The sequence below is a fragment of the Perissodus microlepis genome, chromosome 20, assembly GCF_051167445.1.
Source record: "Perissodus microlepis isolate ML-2025 ecotype Zambia chromosome 20, ASM5116744v1, whole genome shotgun sequence".
NCBI lineage: Eukaryota > Metazoa > Chordata > Actinopteri > Cichliformes > Cichlidae > Perissodus > Perissodus microlepis.
This window is the reverse complement of record NC_140480.1, coordinates 4,245,913-4,269,012: the sequence shown is the minus strand read 5'-3', so window position 1 is coordinate 4,269,012 and position 23,100 is coordinate 4,245,913. Positions and strand designations below refer to the sequence as shown.

At 40.7% G+C, this 23,100-nt stretch overlaps 2 protein-coding genes across 2 annotated transcripts; both read left to right on the top strand.

The window, feature by feature from the left end:
- Positions 1-510: 510 nt before the first annotated feature.
- On the top strand, positions 511-7,226 carry slc25a33 (solute carrier family 25 member 33). The gene is made up of 7 exons (XM_084916394.1): positions 511-743; positions 2,474-2,647; positions 3,722-3,799; positions 4,935-5,035; positions 5,232-5,298; positions 5,996-6,276; positions 6,387-7,226. The coding sequence occupies exons 1-7, from the start codon at positions 703-705 to the stop codon at positions 6,584-6,586; spliced, it is 942 nt and encodes a 313-aa protein (XP_084772520.1). The 5' UTR covers positions 511-702; the 3' UTR covers positions 6,587-7,226.
- Positions 7,227-14,453: 7,227 nt separating this feature from the next.
- LOC146363874 (uncharacterized) lies at positions 14,454-21,785 on the top strand. Its single transcript, XM_084916393.1, has 8 exons — positions 14,454-14,856; positions 15,395-15,433; positions 15,515-15,823; positions 15,963-16,271; positions 18,104-18,418; positions 18,540-18,689; positions 18,789-18,861; positions 20,882-21,785. Exons 1-7 carry the CDS (start codon positions 14,823-14,825, stop codon positions 18,830-18,832), a joined length of 1,200 nt encoding a protein of 399 aa, XP_084772519.1. The 5' UTR covers positions 14,454-14,822; the 3' UTR covers positions 18,833-18,861; positions 20,882-21,785.
- The last annotated feature ends 1,315 nt before the right edge of the window (positions 21,786-23,100 follow it).

Genomic DNA, 23,100 nt, shown 5'->3' with positions numbered 1-23,100 from the left:
TATCTATAGTGTACAGCCATTAAGTGATATTTTGTCTTGAGTTAACTCAGAGGTCTTCCTGTGGATAAAGACTTGGTGTTTTTACTTTTTATCTCCCTCTTTCCAGGCTCGTTACAGGCACAAGTGCAGAAGCTTGAGGTAGCAAATGTTAGATAATTGGTCTGTGATATGTTTACAGATCAGCATGTTCGGTATTTCTGTCTTATGCCTTGCTTCTATACTGACTTTGATTCCTCTTTTTTTTCAGAGCATACCTCCACCTATGCACCCACTACAGAGTGACAATCATATTGGTTTGAGTCATAAACTATAATTCCCCAGTGAAGAGCAAAAATAACACAAAAGTGTTTTTGTTTGAGTCAGGAGGCATCGACTTCTGCTGTTGATGCCAGTAGTAGGACCAGTACTTATGTAATAACTTGAATAATAATAACTTGAAACAAGCAAAGGCGCAGGGAGGGCGAACACATGGGCCTACGTCACGGACAACACCCACCAGCCCGCCCTCTGACGTCAGCACGATCGGCTCTTCAGGTCACCCTGTCGCTCCACCAAGCCGGTAGAGGGACGCAGGAAGACGGACAGGAACAGACCGGGATCATAAAACCATAGCAGTGTGTTCTCCTCGGTACAAGCGCGACTTTGTTAGAAAAAGTGATAAAAAATATGTTGGACTTCTGAAAACAAAAAACAAAGAAAAAGATGGCACAAAAAGACACGCTGCTGCATCTCTTCGCCGGGGGGTAAGTCTCATTAATGCTTTCGCTTCAAGTTCACGGTATTAATAGCTCGCATGTTAATACAACACGAGAAGCTTGGGCAACGTGTTACTTAATAGCTATATAACTACTTTTAACATGATTAATTTAAGGTATTTGTTATAGGTGAGAGCCCACAGCCACAACATGCTGAAACAGAAACGGGAGCTAGCTCGTGTCGGTACTTCGCGACCATTTAATTATAGTCGGACACGTTTCTATTTTCACTTCAGCAGTGGGGCTTTTTGTGTCTTTTAGTAACTACATAAAAAAGGCGAGAAACGTTTGTGTTACCAATCCATATCTTAGACTAATAATCCAGGTAACGCCGCGGTGAACAATGAAAACCTCGGCTTTTATTCCCGTGGGTGAGCTAGCGTGCAGAAGTTTGCTAATGCCGGTTAGCTACCGTTAGTTAGCATTAGGATGTTAAAACGTTTGGAATTGTGGGATGTCGTAATATTTTTGGGGATGACAACATCGTGTTTAAAATTTTACACTGTGTAAAAACTAACATTGTGAAGCGTGTGTCGATATTGTGAAGTTGCGGCGATATGTAAGCGTGTCGTCGCGTTTGTGACGCCTGTGGTGCAGTCACGAGAGGAGAGCCTTTAGCTCTGTCATGTCCTTCTGTGTTATGTAATCCTGAAAAGCTTTACATACGCGATGCCACCACCAGCTGTTCAAATTCTGAGTATTTTTTTGTAATTAGGCTGATAATATTTAATATTGAGAAGCCGTGTAGCATCGGCTTAGTGTTAAGGTCGCGTGTAACATCATTGGCTTGTTTTTTAATGACGCCATTTTACCCTTGAAATTGTTATGGCTGGCCTTAAGGGTATTTACTGATCTTGGCTTGTGAAATGCCCAGTGATACACATGTGGTCTTGAAAACACAATGAAAATTGAATTTACATTAGACATTATACATTAAAGTGGGGATGCCGGCTGAGCCTTCAAGCCAGCCTTTTCTCGATGTTTAAAGTCGAGCTGGTAATACCAACTGTGCGCACTGTTGTATCCATTTCCCTGGGTGGCTCATCTTTGTGGTTATGATCGAAGCAGTTCTCCAACGCTTTATTTCTACAGGGTTGCCTGTATGTGTGTGTTTGTTGATTACGTAACGTCTATCTATGCAAGAGTAGATTTTTCTGTGCAACCACAACAGGGGAGGATGAATGATTAGTGAACAGAGAATGCACAACTGGGTCAGGGGTTACTTTTGCTAAGATGTTTGACTCTGTCCTTCAGACATAGAGAAGCTTAATCTAATCTCTTCTAGACTTCTAAGCTTGTCAATGACAAGGTTACACGTTTAATAAAGCTGCACCAGAGAGTGCTATAAAGACCCAAATAAATAGTTTGCGCAGAAATTAATGAGAATACTGTGTGCACTTTTCCAAGTGTAATTAAACAGTCTGAGCTGTAAAACTCCTTTGCCAGATGTGTCGGGTTAACACACAGTGTTTCCACAGCAGACTAAATGACCTGTTCTTTGACCGTAAATGTTCATTGCATTTGGCCCAGTAAGCTCTTAAGCTGTTTTTATTACAAAAACACTCTACTCAGTCAAAGTATGACCAAAAAAAATAGACTCTCACTACTCTAAGCAGGTTAGCTGTCATTTAATAGATGGACTGAGGACGCATCACCTTCTCTGCTCTGCAAAATATTAAACGTCCTAAGGCCAATAATCCTGATTTTTCTATGTGCAGGTGTAGTGGTACAATGGGAGCCATCGTGACCTGTCCCCTGGAGGTGTTGAAGACACGGCTGCAGTCCTCAGGCCTCACCCTCCGGCCTGTCTTCCAGGTTCAACTTGGCACCCTGAGTGGCACGGGGGTTATCCGACCAGGGGGTGTCACACCTGGACTGCTGCAGGTCCTAAGGTAAGATGTTTGTGTTGTTGTCAGGCAAATGGAGCTGCAGCAACCTGTCTGAGCCATTCCCTGCAGCATTTGAATTTCCCTACCTGCAAATTAGGACAGTGTGTTCCTTTGTGACGCGTTGGGTACTTTATTATTATTTGTGTTGGCACACAACTGTTGTGTATTTAGGCTTGCCTGATCTGTCGATGTAAAGTGTTTGTGTGGTAATGTTTGAGTCAAATAGTTGTATAAACTCCTGTGAGGTTCTTATGTGGTCTGTGGAAGTGGGTTGGGAGGCTGTCATTTGCTTTCTGCTTTCGTAGTCTTAAAACGATGCCTCTAATCCTGTCCTATATTAAGTGGGGATTAGGGGCACTGTATCCTGCTCCTATCAACTCCATTTTATCAGCTTTTTGAAGAGACAGAACCGTCCTTTTCTATGAAGCTTTAAGATATGGATAAAACCAGTCTTTATGGCGTCCATTAAAGTGGTCCTTTAATGAATATGCTTGAGGCTGGGAAAGACTAGAAGCAGTTCCAGTGGGGAGGTTTTAACCACAGTGCCATCAGCTTTATATAACACTCCGAGGACTGAACAGGTCGAGACTGGTGTCGGCCTCAGCAGTTGGCTATAAAAACTGCGTATGCTGTAAGACATAAACATCTCTTCTCACTGAGTAGAGGTTTTGAGTTACAGAAAGTAACCCACACTGAAGTTGTAGCCCCCCTCTTTGGTCAGTCGCACACAGAGTAGACTGTCACATAGAGATCAAATGTCATTTCCTTCAAAGAGTTTAAAAAAACCCACTGGGAACACTGTCAACGTGACAAGTGAAACGCTGTCAGATGGACTGGGTTCAGTACCAGCTCAAGTGAACTGGGCTGGTGTAACACTCAGAGCGATTGCAGGATCACGATTGCAGCTATCAGATTAAATCCCCTAATAGAACCTGGAACAACCCTGCACAGACACTTGCTGCAGCAAATATGGAGACAGTTTAACACGTGTGGCAGTGCAAGTTGTTTTTTTTTTGTTTTAAAGGTCATTCAATAAATCTGTCTTTAATGTCTGGTGGTCCTTTGCTTCTGTTTTAGATCCATTCTTGAAAAAGAGGGACCAAGATCTCTTTTCCGTGGACTGGGTCCAAACCTTGTGGGTGTTGCCCCTTCAAGGTACAATGAATTCAATGTTAACCGTTCACATGTTAGTGGCTCTTTTTCTTTTTTTCTTTTTTTTCTTTTTCATCTGTCACCTCATTCTTCATTCTTTCCATTTTTAATTTTATTTTAAAGTCTCAACAAAAAGTTTCTGTATTAGTGATACTTCCTGTTGGCAGCTAAACGCACAATGAGATGTTTTCTTTTTCAGAAACAATAAACAAAGCAGAGGAAGTGAAATGGAGCAATTATTTCTGAGTTTGCAGTTTTTAATGAGCCTAGACACTTCAGAGTGTTTTAAACCACAACTTCTAACCAAAAAAACAAAAAAAAGGAGGAGACCCTGCTTATGTTTCTCTTCTCGTGGTTGAGAACAAAGTGTCTATAAACAGGAAGCCATTATCATGCCAACAGCTTCCAAGTCTGTCTGCCCCCCTGCCTCAGTTTCGTGACTGAGCTGTTTTGCTCATCTGGGCGGGCTGCCTATACATTAGTAATTGTTTAAACTCAAGATAAATGGGCTTCTGTGAATGAGGTTTGGTATTAACAGATGCTGTGGCGAGAATATGTTGATATTGTTGGCTGTGAAACAACATGCCATTTGTTCTATTTTTAGTGTCAGCAAAGAGTCAGTACTTCTTCCTGTTTCCCCGGAGCTGATAGTGTTGAATGTAAACTTTGCTACACAACAGCAATAAAAGTGTGAAATGAATTGTCATAATACGTATGCCCTAAAAAGCCGATTAGACTTTGGGACTATGTTAAAGTGAAAAAGGTTATTGATTAGTACAGATACTTTTCCCTGTTGGTTAATTAGTAACCACAGGATTATCCTTTGGTCAGTAGTTCCACTGTCTCTCCACTCTTTGGGCCAGCTGATATTCAGAGCAGCTCTGTGGGCATATGTTGTGCCTAGTGCTTATTCAGCTCGTTCTGGTGCAATGACTGTCTGTTCCAGAAGCCAAGCAGAGAGGGCAGGGAACAGATTGCTCTGGATGCGCACTGTCAAAGGCTCACAGCAGCCTGAATGGAGTCATTACATAATTGTTATGAAACCACATTTACTTTTCTAAAAAAAAGGCATCCATAAATAAGTACGTTGATGCCTCTGTGCAGAGTTCTTAACAGTCTGTGTTTCTGTGTTTTTTAGAGCCATCTACTTTGCTGCATACTCGAAATCTAAAGAGCTGTTCAATGGGCTGTTTGTCCCTAATAGTGGATTGGTACACATGTCATCTGCTGGTGTTGCAGGTGAGACGTCTAAATTTGACATGCGTGTCATTAACATTAGTAAAATGTAACGCACTTCAGTTCTGTGCAAAAATGTTATCACTTATATTTGTATATCATGTGGACAGCTTCATCATTGGCTACTGTTATGGGATCACTTTCATATATTATTGTCCAGGGATAATACTGAATATCCTAATTTTGCTCCTATTTTCAGCTTTTGTTACCAACTCTCTGATGAACCCCATCTGGATGGTCAAGACCAGGATGCAGCTGGAGAAAAAGTAGGTGTACAGTTCATTTCTTCTATCTCGTATGTATAAAATTTAGTTTTTCTTTAGACACCGTAGTGTTCAGTTTCAGATCTGTGTAAAACAGTCTGGCCTATTTCAGAGTCTCAGTGGGTATGAATGTACTCCATATACAGTGACCTTAACAGAAACCTTTAAATTGAGCCTACCTTCTTGGTACTGTCCTTGGGTTCTGCAGTGCACGAGGCTGAGCGTGTGACCCAGCTCCATAAATACACACTGCTGATGCACTGACCTGCACGCAGAAGAGGAGTCCATATTTGCATTGCCAAGTACAGGGCAGTAGTATCATGTGAGGTCACAGGAGCAGGTCTGTTCAGGCTGTCTTTGAAGAGAAAACTCATATCTTGTAACACAAAGAGCAGCTTGTTGAAGGAGGGTTTAATAACTTAAAGCAACATTCAGTCAAGGTTAGACCAGCTGCTTATTCATCCCAATAAGGAAACTCGATGATGCTTCAGTGTGCAGTTGACTAAGCATTCACACAATAAGAAAATTGTTCTTTTGTAACTTGACATTATGACTTCAACTTTTTATTTATTCCATTTCTTGGCCTCTGGTGTCTTGTGATACTTGTAACGGATGACTAAAAAACCAGGATTGTTCCATTAACCCCTTCACCACATGTGATTTTTGTCACTAATGAGCATGTCTTATTTTAACTTTTCAGAGCCAGAGGAGAGAAGAAGATGAATGCACTGCAGTGTGCTCGATATGTTTACAAAACAGAGGGAGTCCGGGGCTTCTACCGTGGCCTGACTGCGTCCTACGCTGGCATTTCGGAAACAATGATCTGCTTCCTCATCTATGAGACACTAAAGAAACAACTCGCCAAGAGGCAGTTCAGCTCGCCTAACGGTGAAAAGGAGAAAGGAGCGTCAGACTTCCTCAGCCTCATGATGGCAGCTGCTTTTTCAAAGGGTTGTGCATCCTGCATAGCCTACCCACACGGTAAACACACACACCCACACCCATTGTTTACCTATTACAACATAACTAACGTCAGAGAAGAGGAAACTTAATAGTTAACTTTTTCCAATTCTTCTTGTGTGTCCCCACAGAGGTCATTCGGACAAGGCTGCGCGAGGAAGGCAGCAAGTACAAGTATTTTTTCCAGACAGGGAGGTTAATAGCAGTGGAAGAAGGCTATGCAGCTTTTTATAGAGGACTCGTTCCACAGCTAATTAGGCAAATCCCTAACACAGCCATCGTCCTCTCCACATATGAACTCATTGTCCATCTGCTGGGAGACTCCAAGTAAAGACATGTTTGAAACTGGGGATTTTCCTGACGAACTGTAGATGTCATGCAGAACCCAAAGCACACTGGGCCTATAGACTTTTGAAAATGCAGCACATAGTTTTTTGATGTGGTGCTACAAAGACTCAAGATGGAACTAAAGCAGGTTGTACTGTCGTCCAAAGAGCTAAACACAACATTTTATTGACATATTGTTAGCTTGTTAAAAATACACAAGAGGTCATGGTACTCATTGAACCTCCAAACCTGTGGAAAAAGGTCATCTTCTCTGAGGACTAACTTTAAGTTAATTAAATTATTTTTGTTCTGTTATTGTTTTTGGATCGTGTTCGTTTCCTTGTATCAGTGGAAATTCTACCAGCATGCACGGTTTGAAGGAATATTATTGAGAAGCACTGAAAAGTGCAGTGCTAGATTATTTTCGGTTCTTGTTATACTTTGCCACAATCTGCTGGGTTTAAAGTTTAAGTTAACAGAGAAATGTATCATATTTTTTCATTAATATATTACACATATACAGACTTAACTGTATGTTTTCTTTTGTGGAAAAGAGAAAATAGGCACCTTTTGCAATATAATGAAAACTTGGATGGTTAGTTGACCAGTGGCTCAATAAAATGCATCAGTTGGCTGACAAAATAGTTGTGTTGTAAAAATCTGCCTTATCTGTTAACGAGGATAAAGCATGAAGTATGAGCATTTTTCTGTGCAACGATACAAAAAATCCCTCAAACAAACTAAACGGACTGAACGAGGCACTGAGCCGACTACGAGTAAACACCAAAGTGTCGCTTTATTTAGTCTACCCTGTGTGTGATCATCTTGTGTTTTATTGTCTACGTGTCTGAGTAAAGCCTGATGTTGTGTATGTGTTCATCCATAACAATGGCCAAAAAAGCATCACTGGTGTTGACTAATCAGCCAGTGAGACTGTTCTGTGTGATGATAGATCTGAGCAGTGGTTCTCAAACTGTGATGGGGAACAAATGCGAGTGGGTACACAGAGAACCTGGGGAGAAATAAACAAGTTTGTTTTTATGCGTCAAGTTAAATTTAATCTGGGCAGTTTTTACATTTTATTGTTTTTTTAATTGTTATTGGCTGCCAAAAATTCTAGTGTGTGAACAGAACAAGTTTGAGAACCACCAGTTTAGGGGAAGTCTGCATGCATGTGGTTTTTGGGTTTTTTTTGTTTTGTTTTTAGTTCTAGTTTAGTTCCCAGAGTGTGTTTGCTTGTTTCACTTTTGAAAGTGCTTAGTTTTATTTATTTTTATATTATAAAAAGGAGAGCTTTTAACGAGCATGTTAAAGACATTCAGAATAGATGTTGAAACACAAATAAAGCACTACTTAAAGGCAGTGAAGTTTAAGTCATGTACACATCAAGCTGTTTACCACAGCCTCATAAATAAATTGACCAAAGAGAGAAATTCATGTCATCAAACTATAGCTTTTATTTAATTTCAGAGAACTCAAATTGGTTTTTTACATGCAGTTTTTAGTAAAAGTACCTTTAGTGTAAAAGCAGAGCAGATGTTTGTGGGTTCAGGCTGATCACTGCTCCAGGGAATGGCAAATATCCAGTAGAAAACATGGGTAACGTGTTAGCTGCAGGTGTACGACTACCTACTTTGGAAACTGCAGTGTAACAGAAATGGCCGCCATTTTTGTAAACAGGATACAGATCAGAGAAGTTGTGAAATACTTAATAGCCATCAGCTGTGTGCAGCCTGCTTGTTACGGCTGGTATGATGATGGTACTGCACTCTGGTCACAGAATTATCAGTGACTGCGAAGTTCAAGCCTAGTGCCTAAAAGAGTTTTTACTTTTAATTGAAAAATAACTATCAGGGTTAGTTTAAGGCCAGAATGACTGAGCTGGTGGGTGCTGCAGTCCCTCTATATATGTGAGAGACAGACATTTCCAGCAGAGCTTTTACGACTATTGACTTTTTTAGAGTCAGCTTAATGTGTGAAACGTGTGTGCTCCTTCCCCATACATCACCCATTATCATGAGATATCATTTCCAAAAAATGGCATGTTTATTATTGAATAATAACAGGCTTTTATATCTCTTTATCAACATAGACAAAGGGTATTGTGTTTCAAAATGAAAGCAAATATTGACTTACCTTACCTTTTTATTTTTAGAGTGCACACAGGCTTCAAAAATAATTGAGTAAGGTGGCCTTGACTGCCATGTTGCATTTGGACCACATGACAACTGCCATCGCAAATTCTTGATTGGATGAAGTTCACTTCAAGGTCATTTTAAGCCCTCTACAAGTAGTTTTGGATCTGCTTTGGCTTTAGCTCTATGTTTATATCTGCATGTGCTGGGATGGGGTTGTCATGTGTGGGGGGAAAAAAACCACAGCCTCATCATCTAAGACATCTCGTGAAATGAAAGAAAAATGCCATAAAAGCAGGTATTTGTTAGTCACACGTTTTGGGAAACCATCTGAGTGCTCAGTGGTGAATCATCAAGAACTCCTCCTTTCTGCTGCATTTTGCTTTAGTTGATTCACTCACATGGCCCTCTCCAACCAGTACAAACAGGTTTCTGACCAAAGGACTGCGGCTAAGGCTGTCATGTGGAATTCCCATTCTAGGAAACGTATACAGGGTGTGACTTCCTGATAGGTCACCCTTTATAAAGGCTTTAGAAACTGTTTTTATATTTACTAGTAAAGGCCTTGGTAACTCATGATTATTTAAGTTAATATTTAAATATGAGAGAGAGGGAGTTGCTCTAGCTCTCTTTTGCATTTTATCTTTCAAATATACAGTGCAATGAAAAAGTATTTTCTCCCTTCCTGATTTCTTTAAAAATATTTCTCACAATTAACAAATTTTAATATTAGTAAAAAATAAGCAGAGTAAATAGAAAACGTAGTGTGCAACCTGACAACGTGATGTAGATCTCACAAAGCAACATATCATATATCATATAAAAATAATAAAATCTGATTGAGTTGCTTTGCAATGACCTTAAACAGGTCTTCATGCTCGAAAACTGTCCAGTGAGGCTGAATTAAAACAACTGTGCAAAGATCCACAGTGATGTGAAAAACAAATACTTGATGCAGTTCTTGCTCCCATGGGTGCCAAACCGTTATTAGACTTAGGGAACAATTATTTTTATTTCACACAGGGCCAGGTAGGTTTGCATTTCTTTTTTTCCCTCCTTAATAAATGAAATCATCATCTAAAAACTACATTTTGGATTTACTCTGGTTATCTTTGTCTAATACTACAATTTGTTTCGTGATCTGAAACAAGAGGCCAAATACTGTTTCACATCACTATACAGGGAGTGCAGAATTATTAGGCAAATGAGTATTTTGTCCACACCATCCTCTTCATGCATGTTGTCTTACTCCAAGCTGTATAGGCTCGAAAGCCTACTACCAATTAAGCATATTAGGTGATGTGCATCTCTGTAATGAGAAGGGGTGTGGTCTAATGACATCAACACCCTATATCAGGTGTGCATAATTATTAGGCAACGTCCTTTCCTTTGGCAAAATGGGTCAAAAGAAGGACTTGACAGGCTCAGAAAAGTCAAAAATAGTGAGATATCTTGCAGAGGGATGCAGCAGTCTCAAAATTGCAAAGCTTCTGAAGCGTGATCATCGAACAATCAAGCGTTTCATTCAAAATAGTCAACAGGGTTGCAAGAAGCGTGTGGAAAAACCAAGGCGCAAAATAACTGCCCATGAACTGAGAAAAGTCAAGCGTGCAGCTGCCAAGATGCCACTTGCCACCAGTTTGGCCATATTTCAGAGCTGCAACATCACTGGAGTGCCCAAAAGCACAAGGTGTGCAATACTCAGAGACATGGCCAAGGTAAGAAAGGCTGAAAGACGACCACCACTGAACAAGACACACAAGCTGAAACGTCAAGACTGGGCCAAGAAATATCTCAAGACTGATTTTTCTAAGGTTTTATGGACTGGTGAAATGAGAGTGAGTCTTGATGGGCCAGATGGATGGGCCCGTGGCTGGATTGGTAAAAGGCAGAGAGCTCCAGTCCGACTCAGACACCAGCAAGGTGGAGGTGGAGTACTGGTTTGGGCTGGTATCATCAAAGATGAGCTTGTGGGGCCTTTTCGGGTTGAGGATGGAGTCAAGCTCAACTCCCAGTCCTACTGCCAGTTTCTGGAAGACACCTTCTTCAAGCAGTGGTACAGGAAGAAGTCTGCATCCTTCAAGAAAAACATGATTTTCATGCAGGACAATGCTCCATCACACGCGTCCAAGTACTCCACAGCGTGGCTGGCAAGAAAGGGTATAAAAGAAGAAAAACTAATGACATGGCCTCCTTGTTCACCTGATCTGAACCCCATTGAGAACCTGTGGTCCATCATCAAATGTGAGATTTACAAGGAGGGAAAACAGTACACCTCTCTGAACAGTGTCTGGGAGGCTGTGGTTACTGCTGCACGCAATGTTGATGGTGAACAGATCAAAACACTGACAGAATCCATGGATGGCAGGCTTTTGAGTGTCCTTGCAAAGAAAGGTGGCTATATTGGTCGCTGATTTGTTTTTGTTTTGTTTTTGAATGTCAGAAATGTATATTTGTGAATGTGGAGATGTTATATTTGTTTCATAGGTAAAAATAAATAATTGAAATGGGTATATATTTGTTTTTTGTTAAGTTGCCTAATAATTATGCACAGTAATAGTCACCTGCACACACAGATATCCCCCTAAAATAGCTAAAACTAAAAACAAACTAAAAACTACTTCCAAAAACATTCAGCTTTGATATTAATGAGTTTTTTGGGTTCATTGAGAACATGGTTGTTGTTCAATAATAAAATTATTCCTCAAAAATACAACTTGCCTAATAATTCTGCACTCCCTGTATATACACACAAGAGGTAAGAGACTGTCAACAACATGTCAAACTTAGAAGCAGATGAGCTACAGCAGCAGAAGACCACACTGGGTGCCACTCCTGTCAGCTAATTAACAGGAAACTAAGGCTACAGTTTGCATGGACTCTCCAAATTGGTACAACAGAAGACTGGAAACCTGAAAATCTGCTGTCACATTCAACATAGTTGACCAAAGTGCTTTTCAGTTAAAAGACAGCAATAAAATACAAAACACATATTAAACAAAAAATAAAAAACAGTAAAACATGGAAAATAGAAATAAAATAAATGATAAAAAGCTGTATTGTGGTAACCGTCAGAAAAAGCTAATAAAATCTCTGCAGTTTCTGTTCCTCATCTGTAGAGCTTTGTGAGTCTGAAGCTCTTGTATCACATGACAGTGTCCCGGCACACAATGTACCCAGAATCTGAAAATAGACAACTTTAAAAATTGATGTTTTTATTTGATCAATTAAGCTGGTGTTTCTCCTCCTCTGGCAAGTCAAAAATATCTGCTGTGACAGATAACCTTCCACTGTGACATACTAAAGTCCTATATTGCTGGAGTTCTCTTTTAAATAGCCCCAAATTACAAATGGTAATCATAAAGCTTGATTTTGGTGCTAGCAAGGGAAAGGCAACTGCATCTTTAACAGAGTGTAATTTTTTTACTTCTGTAAAACAAATACTGGATAAACCAAATTTTGTGTTTTGTATGTACTGTGATAGTACAGAGCCTGGTATTTCCAGGTATCTCTATGGCTATGAGTGGGTGGTTTGATCCAAATATCCATAGTATCAATATCAACATGGGCATTGCAACTAGATCGTTACACATTCACACACACTTCAATTTCAAAATGAAGGGAGATGCCTGCTGTGCTCTATTGTGTTTTGTAGTGTGCGATCATATGACTCAACAGTGCTGAGCAGACAGTGAGTGAGAGCATGATGGCAGGAAAAAAAGGAGACTCCGGTGGAATTATTTTGTGGCTGTAAATGAAAACACTGCAGACAGTGATGCGTGCTGGAAGGATTTTATCTGCTATGACAACATTTTATACAAACATATGAAAAACTGTGAAAATAAGAACTCGGAGCAGAAAACAGAAAATGAAGAGACGAGGAGGAAAAATACCCAGAGCACACTGGCACTGTTCTTCCAGAGAAGAAAAGAAGATCCAGGAAACTTGTGGAAAGCTGTGGTCAGAAGTTTGCATATTCTCATGAGCATGAATATCATGTTAATTTTGGGCTTTTAATGATTTCTTTGAACTGTTTTTTCCAGGGTGGAATGATTGTACAGCAAACATCTTTAATGACTTTAAAAAACAAGAACTGTGTGCAAAGTACAAATTAATTTGGAATTTTCTCCAAAGTATACATACAGGCTCAAGTATATACATACATTCCCACTAATATTTAGTTGACATGTTGCACCTTAACCAGATTCATTTTGTAGTCACCAACAGCTTCTGCCATACTTTTGGCTTGATAATTGACTGCTCTTATTGGCAGAATTGGTAGAGTTTATTTGAACTGGTTGGATTCCTGGAACAGACTCTACTTTTAAGTGTAGTCCATAAATTCTTTAACAAGGTTGAGGTCGAAGCTCGGGAAGGTCAATCTAAAAGCTTCATGTTAACCTGCGTCAGCCTTTCCAAAACCAGTTTTGATGTGTGTTTGTGAATTTGGAGGTAGTCCTCCTCCATCATTCTATCCACATTGTCCAATTTACCAGTCCCACTGGCAGCAAAACAGCCGCAGAGCACGATGCTACCACCACCGTGCTTGACAAATGATACAATGTTCTTATGTTTGAAAGCCTCACCTTTACCTTACATATTTTTTTAATTGTGGCCAAATAATTTTTGTCTGCAAATTTCAGTGGAGCTTGAAGGCATCAATTTGGAGCAGGCAATCCTTTTTTCTTCTCTCAGCAAAGTGAAACTTTCTTCACTGTGGACAGAGACTTCTGGTGTTCCAGCAATTTCCAGTTCATGGCAGGATTGAGCTTTGGTTGTTCCTGAACATCCTAACCAATTTCCTCTCATCTGAGGGTGACAGTTAGGGCCTTCTTCCAGAACTTGGCAACGTGGTGACACATCTGAATAACTTGTACTTATGCACAGTTTTTTTGAACTGATGACCTTAGAATCTGCAGTTGTTTGGAAATGACTCCAAGAGACCTTCCCAACATATGTAAATCTATAATTCCTTGGACTTTGTCATTGTTCTCAATATTGGTCAGTCCAGTGACTGACCATTTGAAGTAAATCCTAATCACTAACAATAATATAATAACGCTTGGTCTTGTCAATTCAAAAGACACTGTAGAACCTTCAGCACCACTTATTAAAAGACTTAAGTGAGTAATGTATATATTAAAATCTGCTTGTACACTTTGGACCCTTAAAGATGAAAGAAAATCCAAAATAAAATCAAACGTGTGCACTCAATTCTGGTTTTTAAAGTAAAGTCATGCTGTATGCTGCACAATCAATCCATCCTGGAAAAAAGAACAGGGATGAATGCCCATGATGAGTGTTAAATCAATGGGAAAGCAAAAATCCAAATATGTAGTGGTCACTAAAACGTATTGCTTTTTAGCATATTAGTGATGCATTCATGCTATAAACCATGACACCGTGCTTTCACCTACAAATTCCGCCTGCATAAGTTTAAAGTATCGGTATCTGTACTTGGTGATAATGGTTTTTGCAGTCCTGCTGCACATCACCACCTCCAAAGACGAAAGGCGAGACCAGCGTAGGACTGCGGCTGGATGGTGACCCCTGTCTGTGGTAGAGAGAAGGAGCCGAGGCTGGGAGCAGGAGAGCAGCTGTGCTGTGATTCGTTAGTAAGGTCTGGATAGGTTGGAGGATTGGTTGTTAGGAATTTGTTTGGGCGGGTCGCAGCAGAGCTGATCCAATCTAGCAGGGCCTAGCACGAGCGAAGAACTCAGCACCTGGCTGGCTAATGTCACCGTTGACGTGAGTACGGCAGCCAGAAGGCACGTAGGTAGCTATGGACGTTGCAACGCTGTTTGCAACACCTGGATTCGTCACAATGAACAGCAGGAGACTCACTTGATCTGTGCGCAGGAATCCACTGTTCACCACTCCATTGTCTGCCACTGCTCATATCTCGATAATGTTTTTATCTACGGCCGCTGCTGCCCCACTGTTAGCTGTTTACACTCGGTTAGCCGTTAGCCCTTTCTTCCTCGTGAGTTTCTGCTTGGTTCAGTAGCCCACCCGAGTCTTCTTAGCCGATGTGTTTCAGCGGCTGTCTGCACCAACAGCAAGACAACGGGCTCCCTGCACAGCCGATGGAAGGCTGAGGAGAAGATGCTGATGGGATTCCTTTATATCCTTTTAACAGGTAAGCTAAAAATGCCTAGCTTGGCCTGTTTTCCAGCTGTATGTGAATTAGGTTTCTCTGAGGTTGGTGGCTCATATTCTGGTGATTATAAGATAACCAGGCAGGACTTTATCGTTGGTTACACATTATATATGTATTCACCCACGTGAAACTAAAAAAACTAACAAAAAATCTGCTTAAAATCATATAAGTGGGCAAACTGATTTTACTTTTACTTTTTAACTTTTACTGCGAATTGCATTGGAATTGCTTAGCTAAAATGTTTTTCAATATGACCTTCATGAAGGTCTTAGTGAATGCTAATTTAAAATGGACAGTTATTGCAACTTTGATGAATTGTTGGGTGACATCTGAGGCATCATTTAGTCCACTGAAATCAGGTAGAAAGCCTATCCGGCACATCTTTACGGCTTCACAAACCATTAACGGATCACAAGGTTGTAGCTGTAGTTTCCCACTCCCACCAAAACTGGACTCTCTAATAATGAACAAGCAAGAAAATGGCTACTATTCTTTTGTTTTTGTTATTTCCTTTCAGGCCTGCTGGGTGCTCTGTGGGATGGAGTGACTGCTTTCGGTAAGCCTAGAACTGATTTAAACCTCCTGCATTCACTGGCTTGCACTTTGTATGTCTAAGTAGTTTCCTCCTGATCCTCAGGTGGGGTCAGACTAGTGGATGGGGACAACAATTGTTCTGGCAGAGTTGAGGTGCTCCGCCACAAGGAATGGGGAACTGTCTGCGACTACGGATGGGATTTCCGGGCCGCTGATGTAGTGTGCTTGGAGCTAGGTTGTGGCTTGGCTGAAAATGTCCATAATGGTCTAAGATTTCGTAAAGCCAGTGGACCTATCTGGCTGCATCAAGTCCAGTGCTCCGGACAGGAGAGCAGTTTATTACACTGCAGTGTTGTCCTCAACAGCAACCTGCACTGCACCCATGAGAACGATGCAAGCGTGAAGTGCTCAGGTGAGATCGCACACTGCTGAGAACCAGTGCTGAGTCATTTCTGCTTTGTTGATACATAACGACTCTGGACTGAGTGTCAGTGTCATAACTGAAAAATGTAATGTAATGTTGTGGTTATATTTTTTTTCTATTCTCTCAGGTACTCTTTTAACACCCATCCTCACCCTGATGTCACCCCACACTGTGTTCTTCCCCGGGGAGTCTGTTCGCTTTGTCTGCAGGGTTCTGTTGGGTCATCACCTCAGTGACTTTCACCTGTACAAAAATGGAGTGTCCACACCGCTGGTTACACAGAGGGCAGACCAGACCCAGAATATGATGGAGCTCACCCTGTCCGATGTAGAGACTTTCCACCAAGGCAGCTACAGTTGTGGGTACAGGATCAAGAGTGGCTTTCCTACAAGGCTTCTCAGTTCCCCACCCAGCAACGCAATCAACATCACTGTAGGTGAGTCACTGCTGCTTTGACAGTAACACTATTGCGCCATTGCCCTTTTCAGTTGCACATTATGTTTTGTGCAATCTGCTGTGGTGTGAATCTGAAAACTCAAGAACACTTCAGATGTCTTTTGAGTCTTTTTTTTTTTTAATCATAAGAGCTTATGCAAAAGGATCGGCATGAACAGACTCACAAAATATTTTCTGCAGTCACAGAGTGCACAGAGGCACCTCGGTGAGAGACATCTTGATAAGGAAAACTGACCTTGAAGATGTACAGAGTGTTAGCAGGCAGACTGGTTCAGACTGGTTAGTCACACCCAGCATGTCTGCCATAAACAGATGGGTGCTCACACAGCAAAAATAGCATTTTAGAAGCGTCTGTGCAGATTTCTGTTTCCATTGTACGACATCTGTCTGTTTATTAATGTGTGTCAGATTATTAAAATGTTATTGATGACTGAGAATGAGCTCGACCTCAGTTCCCTCAACTGGCTAGAAATGATCAGATTAGATAAGAAAATACACTATATTGCCAAAGTATTCACTCATCTGTTTACACACACTTAAAAAATTGAGTGACATCCCATTTAAACCCTCTATAGGTTTTAATATGATATCAGCCCACCCTTTGCGGCTATAATGGCTATTCTGGCAAGGCTTTCCATAAGGTCTAGGAGTGTGTTTATGGGAATTTTTGATCATTCTTCCAGAAGGGCATTTGTAGGTCAGACACTGATGTTGGACAAGAAGCCCTGGCTCGCAGTCTCTGCGCTAATTCATGCCAAAGGCATTCCTTTAGGTTGAGGTCAGGGCTCTGTGCATGTCAGTCAAGTTCTTCCACACCAAACTTCCTCCTCCATGTCTTTATGGACCTTGCTTTATGCTATGGTGTACAGTCATGTTAGAACAGGAAGGGGCATCTGGGGGCCACTGTTCCCACAAAGTTGGAGCATGAAATTGTTCAACTTGTCTCTGTATGCTGAAGCATTAAGAGTTCCCCATAATCTCCCTCCATAAAACTTTACACTTAGCACAATGCAGTCAGACAAGTACTGTTCTCCTGGCAACCGCCAAACCCAGACTCATCCATCAGATTGCCAGACAGAGAAGCGTGATTTGTCACTCCAGAGAACTTGTCTACATTGATCTAGAGGCTAGTGGCGGTGCGCTTAACACCACTGCATCCAACGCTTTGCATTGTGCTTGGTGACGTGAGGCTTCGATGCAGCTGCTCAGCCATGGAAACCCATTCCATGAAGCTGTCTACATACTGTTCTTGAGCTAATCTGAAGGCCACATGAAGTTTGGAGGTCTGTAGTGCATGACTGCAGAAAGTTGGTGGCCTCTGCGAACTCTGCGCTCAGCATCCGCTGTCACTCTGTGACTTTTTACACGACCTACCAGTTTGTGGCTGAGTTACTGTCTTTCCCAATTCCTTTAATTTTTTATAATACCACTAACAGCTGAATTTGGAATATTTAGCAGTGAGGAAATTGCAGGACTAGACTTGTTGCTCAGGTAAAAAGTCCAGTCATGGTACCACACTGAAATTCACTGAGCTCCTGAGAGCGACCCATTGTTTTACAGCTGTTTGTAAAAGCAGTGCCTAGGGGCTTGATTTTACACACCTGTGGATGTTGAAGTGATTGAAACACCCAAATTCAGTGATTGGAATTGGTGAGTGAATTCTTTGGGGAATTTTGTTTTTTTAAAGTGTTTTGGCCAAAACTGAAACCATGTTGGATTTTTCTCCATTTGTCCATCTTTTTTGACATTATTTTAAAATTCTGACATTGATTAACCAGTTTCACCATTTCATTTTTATTGGCTGGTCTACAGTGGAGCTCTTGACTCCCCAGCACTGGTACAACACGTCCGCTGAGGCCCCGGCTGGTTCTGTCATCAAAGGCCAAAGTTTTAATATCACCTGCTCCACCCTACAACAGTACCCCGGGGGTTCCTTCCAGCTGCGTTTGATCCGCTCTAATGGCACAGTGCGCCAGACTCTGCCCGCACTCACCCCGTCCGTCACTTTCACCTTTCCTAACGCCCAGAGCTCCAACGAGGGCTACTATTACTGCCTGTACCGGGTCCAGCTAGGCGGGCGTACCTTCGTCTCCAGAGAGAGCCAGCCCCTGCCTATAGCCGTCAGAGGTGAGACTTTATGTTGCATGTCGATATGAAAAAACATGTTTTTTGTTTTGTTTTTTTAAATATTCATTTTATTTAGATATACAAGTTACACATACCTACAGAAAAGTCCTCTCGTTCTCAGATCCAGATCCCATCCTGAGTCCAATGGGTATCAGCTGGCTCGTGTCTGGTCTGACATTTGTGGTGGCTCTCATCATCATAGTCATTGTGGCCAAGGTACTGTGTAATAAGGAGAGGAAGCCCTCAGAGCTGGAGAGAGAGACCAGAACCTGTGAGTTCCTTTCACCTGCAGCAGAGATTTGAATAACTCTCTTTTCTGAAAGCATCCTGTGTATGTACCCAAGGGTAAGAAGTGTGCTTCTGTTGGCAGGTGTGGACAACACTTATATTGCTTTATCGACAAACAAGCTGTGATCTGGAATGCAGGCAGCAGATACCTGAAGGTATTTCAGTACATAATTCTTGCACGAACCACAAGGCGCACCGGATTATAAAGCGCACTGTCGATGAATGGGTCTGTTTTCATACATACGGCGCACCGGATGCTAACATAGCTGTGTCGCTAGCGATCACGTAGAACATCATTATATACCAGCTAGCCCAACTTCAGTAACCCTACAAATATCACTGTTGTTAAGTTTTCTGTCTTCATTTATGTTGGAAGTGATAGCAGAGCTGTAAGTTTTAAGTTTTTCAGAAATCTCTCAGTCAGAACATGCTATATGATGTTTAGGAGGAAACTAGCGAGCTAACTTCCTGCTAACTTCTAACTCCATTAAATTTTATACATTCTGTTTTCATGGATGCCTGGATGTTAAACTTAATTGTTACACCCGGTAAAGCAGCAACGCTGATCATTTTATTAAAGATGAAAGAATTTAGACAGTTTTTAACTCTCAGTGATGCTGCAGTGTTTTGGACCTGAAAGGGACGGAGTTTTGGACCCAGATTACTGTGCGAGGCTCCTGACTACGGTAGCCGTAATGCTCCGACAATCCACCAAGCAGTGCGGCTTCGTAGCTTACCAAAGACATACTAAAACATTTTTTGACAGATTTTTGAGCACCGTGTACCACATAAAATCGGTTCAAGGTCAGTACGCACAACCAGAATTCATACATAAGGTGCACGGGATTATAAGGCGCATTGTCGATTTTTGAGAAAATTAAAGGATTTTAAGTGTGCCTTATAGTGCGGAAAAATATGGTAACAATTTACCTTTTGACAGGGATAGAAGTTCATTAATTTTTGCCATTATTTGTTTTAAAAAACAGTTTAATGTGGTGTTTTTTAGTATATAAACTAGCGCTGTCGAAATTAACGCGTTAACGCAAACTAATCCGCCATTATGATCAACGAGATTGAATTTTTAATGCAATTAACGCATCTGGAGTGCGGAATGACTCAAAATCCCTGAAATTTTTCTGTCAATGCATTTTGGGCAATTTGTCCAAGTGGAGGTACCCTCGCACATGTGCAAATGGGGAGTTGTTCTGAAAGTGACGGGCAGCTGAACCAATCAACTCAATATTGAAAATGATAAACGCACATTGGCTCGCTCAATGGGAAATTTGAGTATTAAAAAAATAACAAGACGGAACAGTCAACCGACATAAAGTCTTATGCACATTGTGCAAGAAGGAATTTTCTTTTCACCGAAGCGCTTCCCGCTTGAAATATCTCATTGACGTGAAGCATACATTAGCTGGGGATGCTGCTAGGACTTTGGCTAACGCGTCACCCAGCTTGCGACAGTACACTCACGCAGCATCGGGGACTCAGTAAGTCTACCTCGGAAATATTGACTGACACAATTGCCAAGTGGATTGCAACAAACTGCAGACCTATTAATATCGTTGAGAACACGCGCTTTACATAGCTTTGGTTCCTCGTTTCAAAGACTTGAAGTGGCTCCTCAAGAGTGACAGAGAGAGAGAGTGGATAAATGTTTTTTGTTAACACGAATGTTCAAGATGTTCAATAAACGTGTTAAGTGTGTATATTTCCCCTTTTTTTTCGAGTCTGTTTGCACATGCAAATTGAAATGCAATTAATATGAATAAAAATGAATGATATTTAATCGTGATTATTCAAAATTAATCCACAGTAACCCTGTGATGAATCTGATTAACCATTTTAATTGTTTGACAGCACTAATATATATATATATATATTATATATTAATGTATGTTGAAGAAAACTATTCAAATTCTCTTTGAATTTAAGCATACATTATTTGTGTTTACTCTGCATTTACGTCATTATATTGCATAAATGTCAGTTACAAGCTTAAATACAAAGTTGGAAAAAAAAATGTAATTGCAATAAAGTAAATAAAATACAAACATGAATTTCATGTGCATTATAGCCACTCCAGTAGTTTAATTTATTGCCTATATGCTTTTGTAGAATTTGTGTCTTGACTGACTTATTGGAGAGTAATATATATTTCCCTTTTTCAAGCCAATTTTCAGGGCTCTCCGTGTGTCCTTCATGGATCTAGATGGCAGGAGATGTAAAAACAGAACCAACCAGCTTGGCTCCTAATCTACCACACCTTTTGGAAAAGGTGCCAGCTGGAACCATTTCACTAAATCCTGGATGAGACAGTCTTTACTTGTGATTACCATCGACCAATCTAAGGCTGCGTTACTTCTTTCGTCTGGCAGAACAAAAGACCTGAGTGACCATTGCATCATTGTGACACTACCACAGAAGACTGTGTCTGAAATCCCTCACTATAAAATGTATGGGATCACTACATGCTATTTAGTGGACTCATTCAACCCCACAATGCATTGCAAACAAGCCCAACACGGAAGAAGAAAAATGGCTAATATGAGAAAGGAAACAAACTGCCACAGAAGTATATGTATTAATCATTAGGAAAAAAAAATCCTTGGTGTAATATATATTTATCACAAAAATGCATGCCTGTATTTATTTAGTCGACACCTACCCATCATATTTGAGTAGCATAATCCTCTACACAGGACTCAATGAAAATGTAACAAAGCGTAGTGAATGATTTCAGACACAGTCTAACAGACTGTAGAAACTATTTCTGGATCCAAGTCGATAAAGACTCAGAGTAGCTGTGAGATTCACTCAGACATGAGTTGATTGCTACTAAAAGCTAAACTGGGGAAACTGTGACATAGGTATCTATGTATATGTAGTTTTAAAAAAAAAAAGTGACGCTAATGAGAGGCATTACAGGCTCGATACATGCCTACAGATCAATGATCCTTAAAGGATAAATTGCCATTTTTGTATGTAAAGTTTAACACTACTATGCATCTTATGTCATTAACAATGTAATGAAGAGGTTGCTGTTTCAGAATAAACCGTATTCTGTTTTGGATAATACTGTGCACTTCTAGTTAGCCCTCTGCACTTTTACTGCATTCTTTAACATTTGCACACTAGAAATCATAAAGTTGCACATGACAACTTTTACAAATTTGCTGGTTGTTTGAACGTTTTGACGGTTTATGTGTGTGACTGTCTTGCAGGCGCTTGAGCAACTGCTTAGATAATGATAGCCCACGATGATTACCATGCAGCTTAGAAAGTGTGTGTAAATGTATTTGTGCATTTTTTTTTTGTAGTAAGTGGGAGTGCTAATTTTAGTGCAAAGTGGATTTGTGGGGGCAGGGGTGTGGTTGAATAGTCCACACAATTACCTCCTACCTTATTTCACGGAACACTTTTCCTTGAGTTTGTTGGAAAAAGTCAGGAGGTAAAGGAAAGGTGTGAAGGAGATTGAAGGAGGACTTCTAGCAGTACTGTCTGCAGTGCTGAAACTACAATATCCAAAATGCACTTCTTAATTCACCCGCATGTGTTCTTTACCATGTCGTTTCATGCAGGACTTATAACCTAAAAAAATGAGACTACATCTTATTTTCTTATTTCATTGCTGGATGGAGATGCAACACTCCAAACCTTCCAGCTCCCTGTTCACTTATCCCGGCTGACATAAAGCTCCATGATGATCCAAAAGTGTGGCAGTACAGACACTGCTAATGCAAATCGAACTGTTGTGTTCCTTAAAGACCTAAACAGCTCAATCTTATATAAATAAACCTGTTCTTCATGTCAGGTAATTCCCACCAAAACATACCTAGAAGCAGATTTTATCACAGTAGCAATCTTATTAGTTTGGGAGTGATAAACAGCCTGTTGTTGAAAATTCAAAAGAAACTGGTTATGGAAATGGACATATTTTAATATTTACATGATCTGTGCCAGGTTGTCACTTTTCTTAACTGTTTTCATGATGGTCGTACGATGCATCCCTATGAGATTAACTCAGAAGCTTGGTCTAATCTATCCTATGCCAAACACATGAAGCACTGAAGCACCTTTGCTTAGTATTCAGAGAATTTGAGTAGCTCTTATTAAAAGCTGCCTCACAGATGCAGATACGTCTGGGTCACTTCCCTCATGCAAGAGCGTTGCTAAGCAAATCTGACTATTCAGCTGCACCCTAGCATTCATGCACCTGTTTTTCTTTTCCTTGGTCCTTTTCAGTGTGCTCTGCGTATGTGTCCCCTGGGGGTCTGAACACTAAAGTTTTCAGTCAGCCACTATGCTATTGATTAAGCAACTCTTCCACACCATTGTTTCTTTTTGGTTTTTTCAGTGGCCTAACTGGGATTTCGGGATTATGTTTTTTA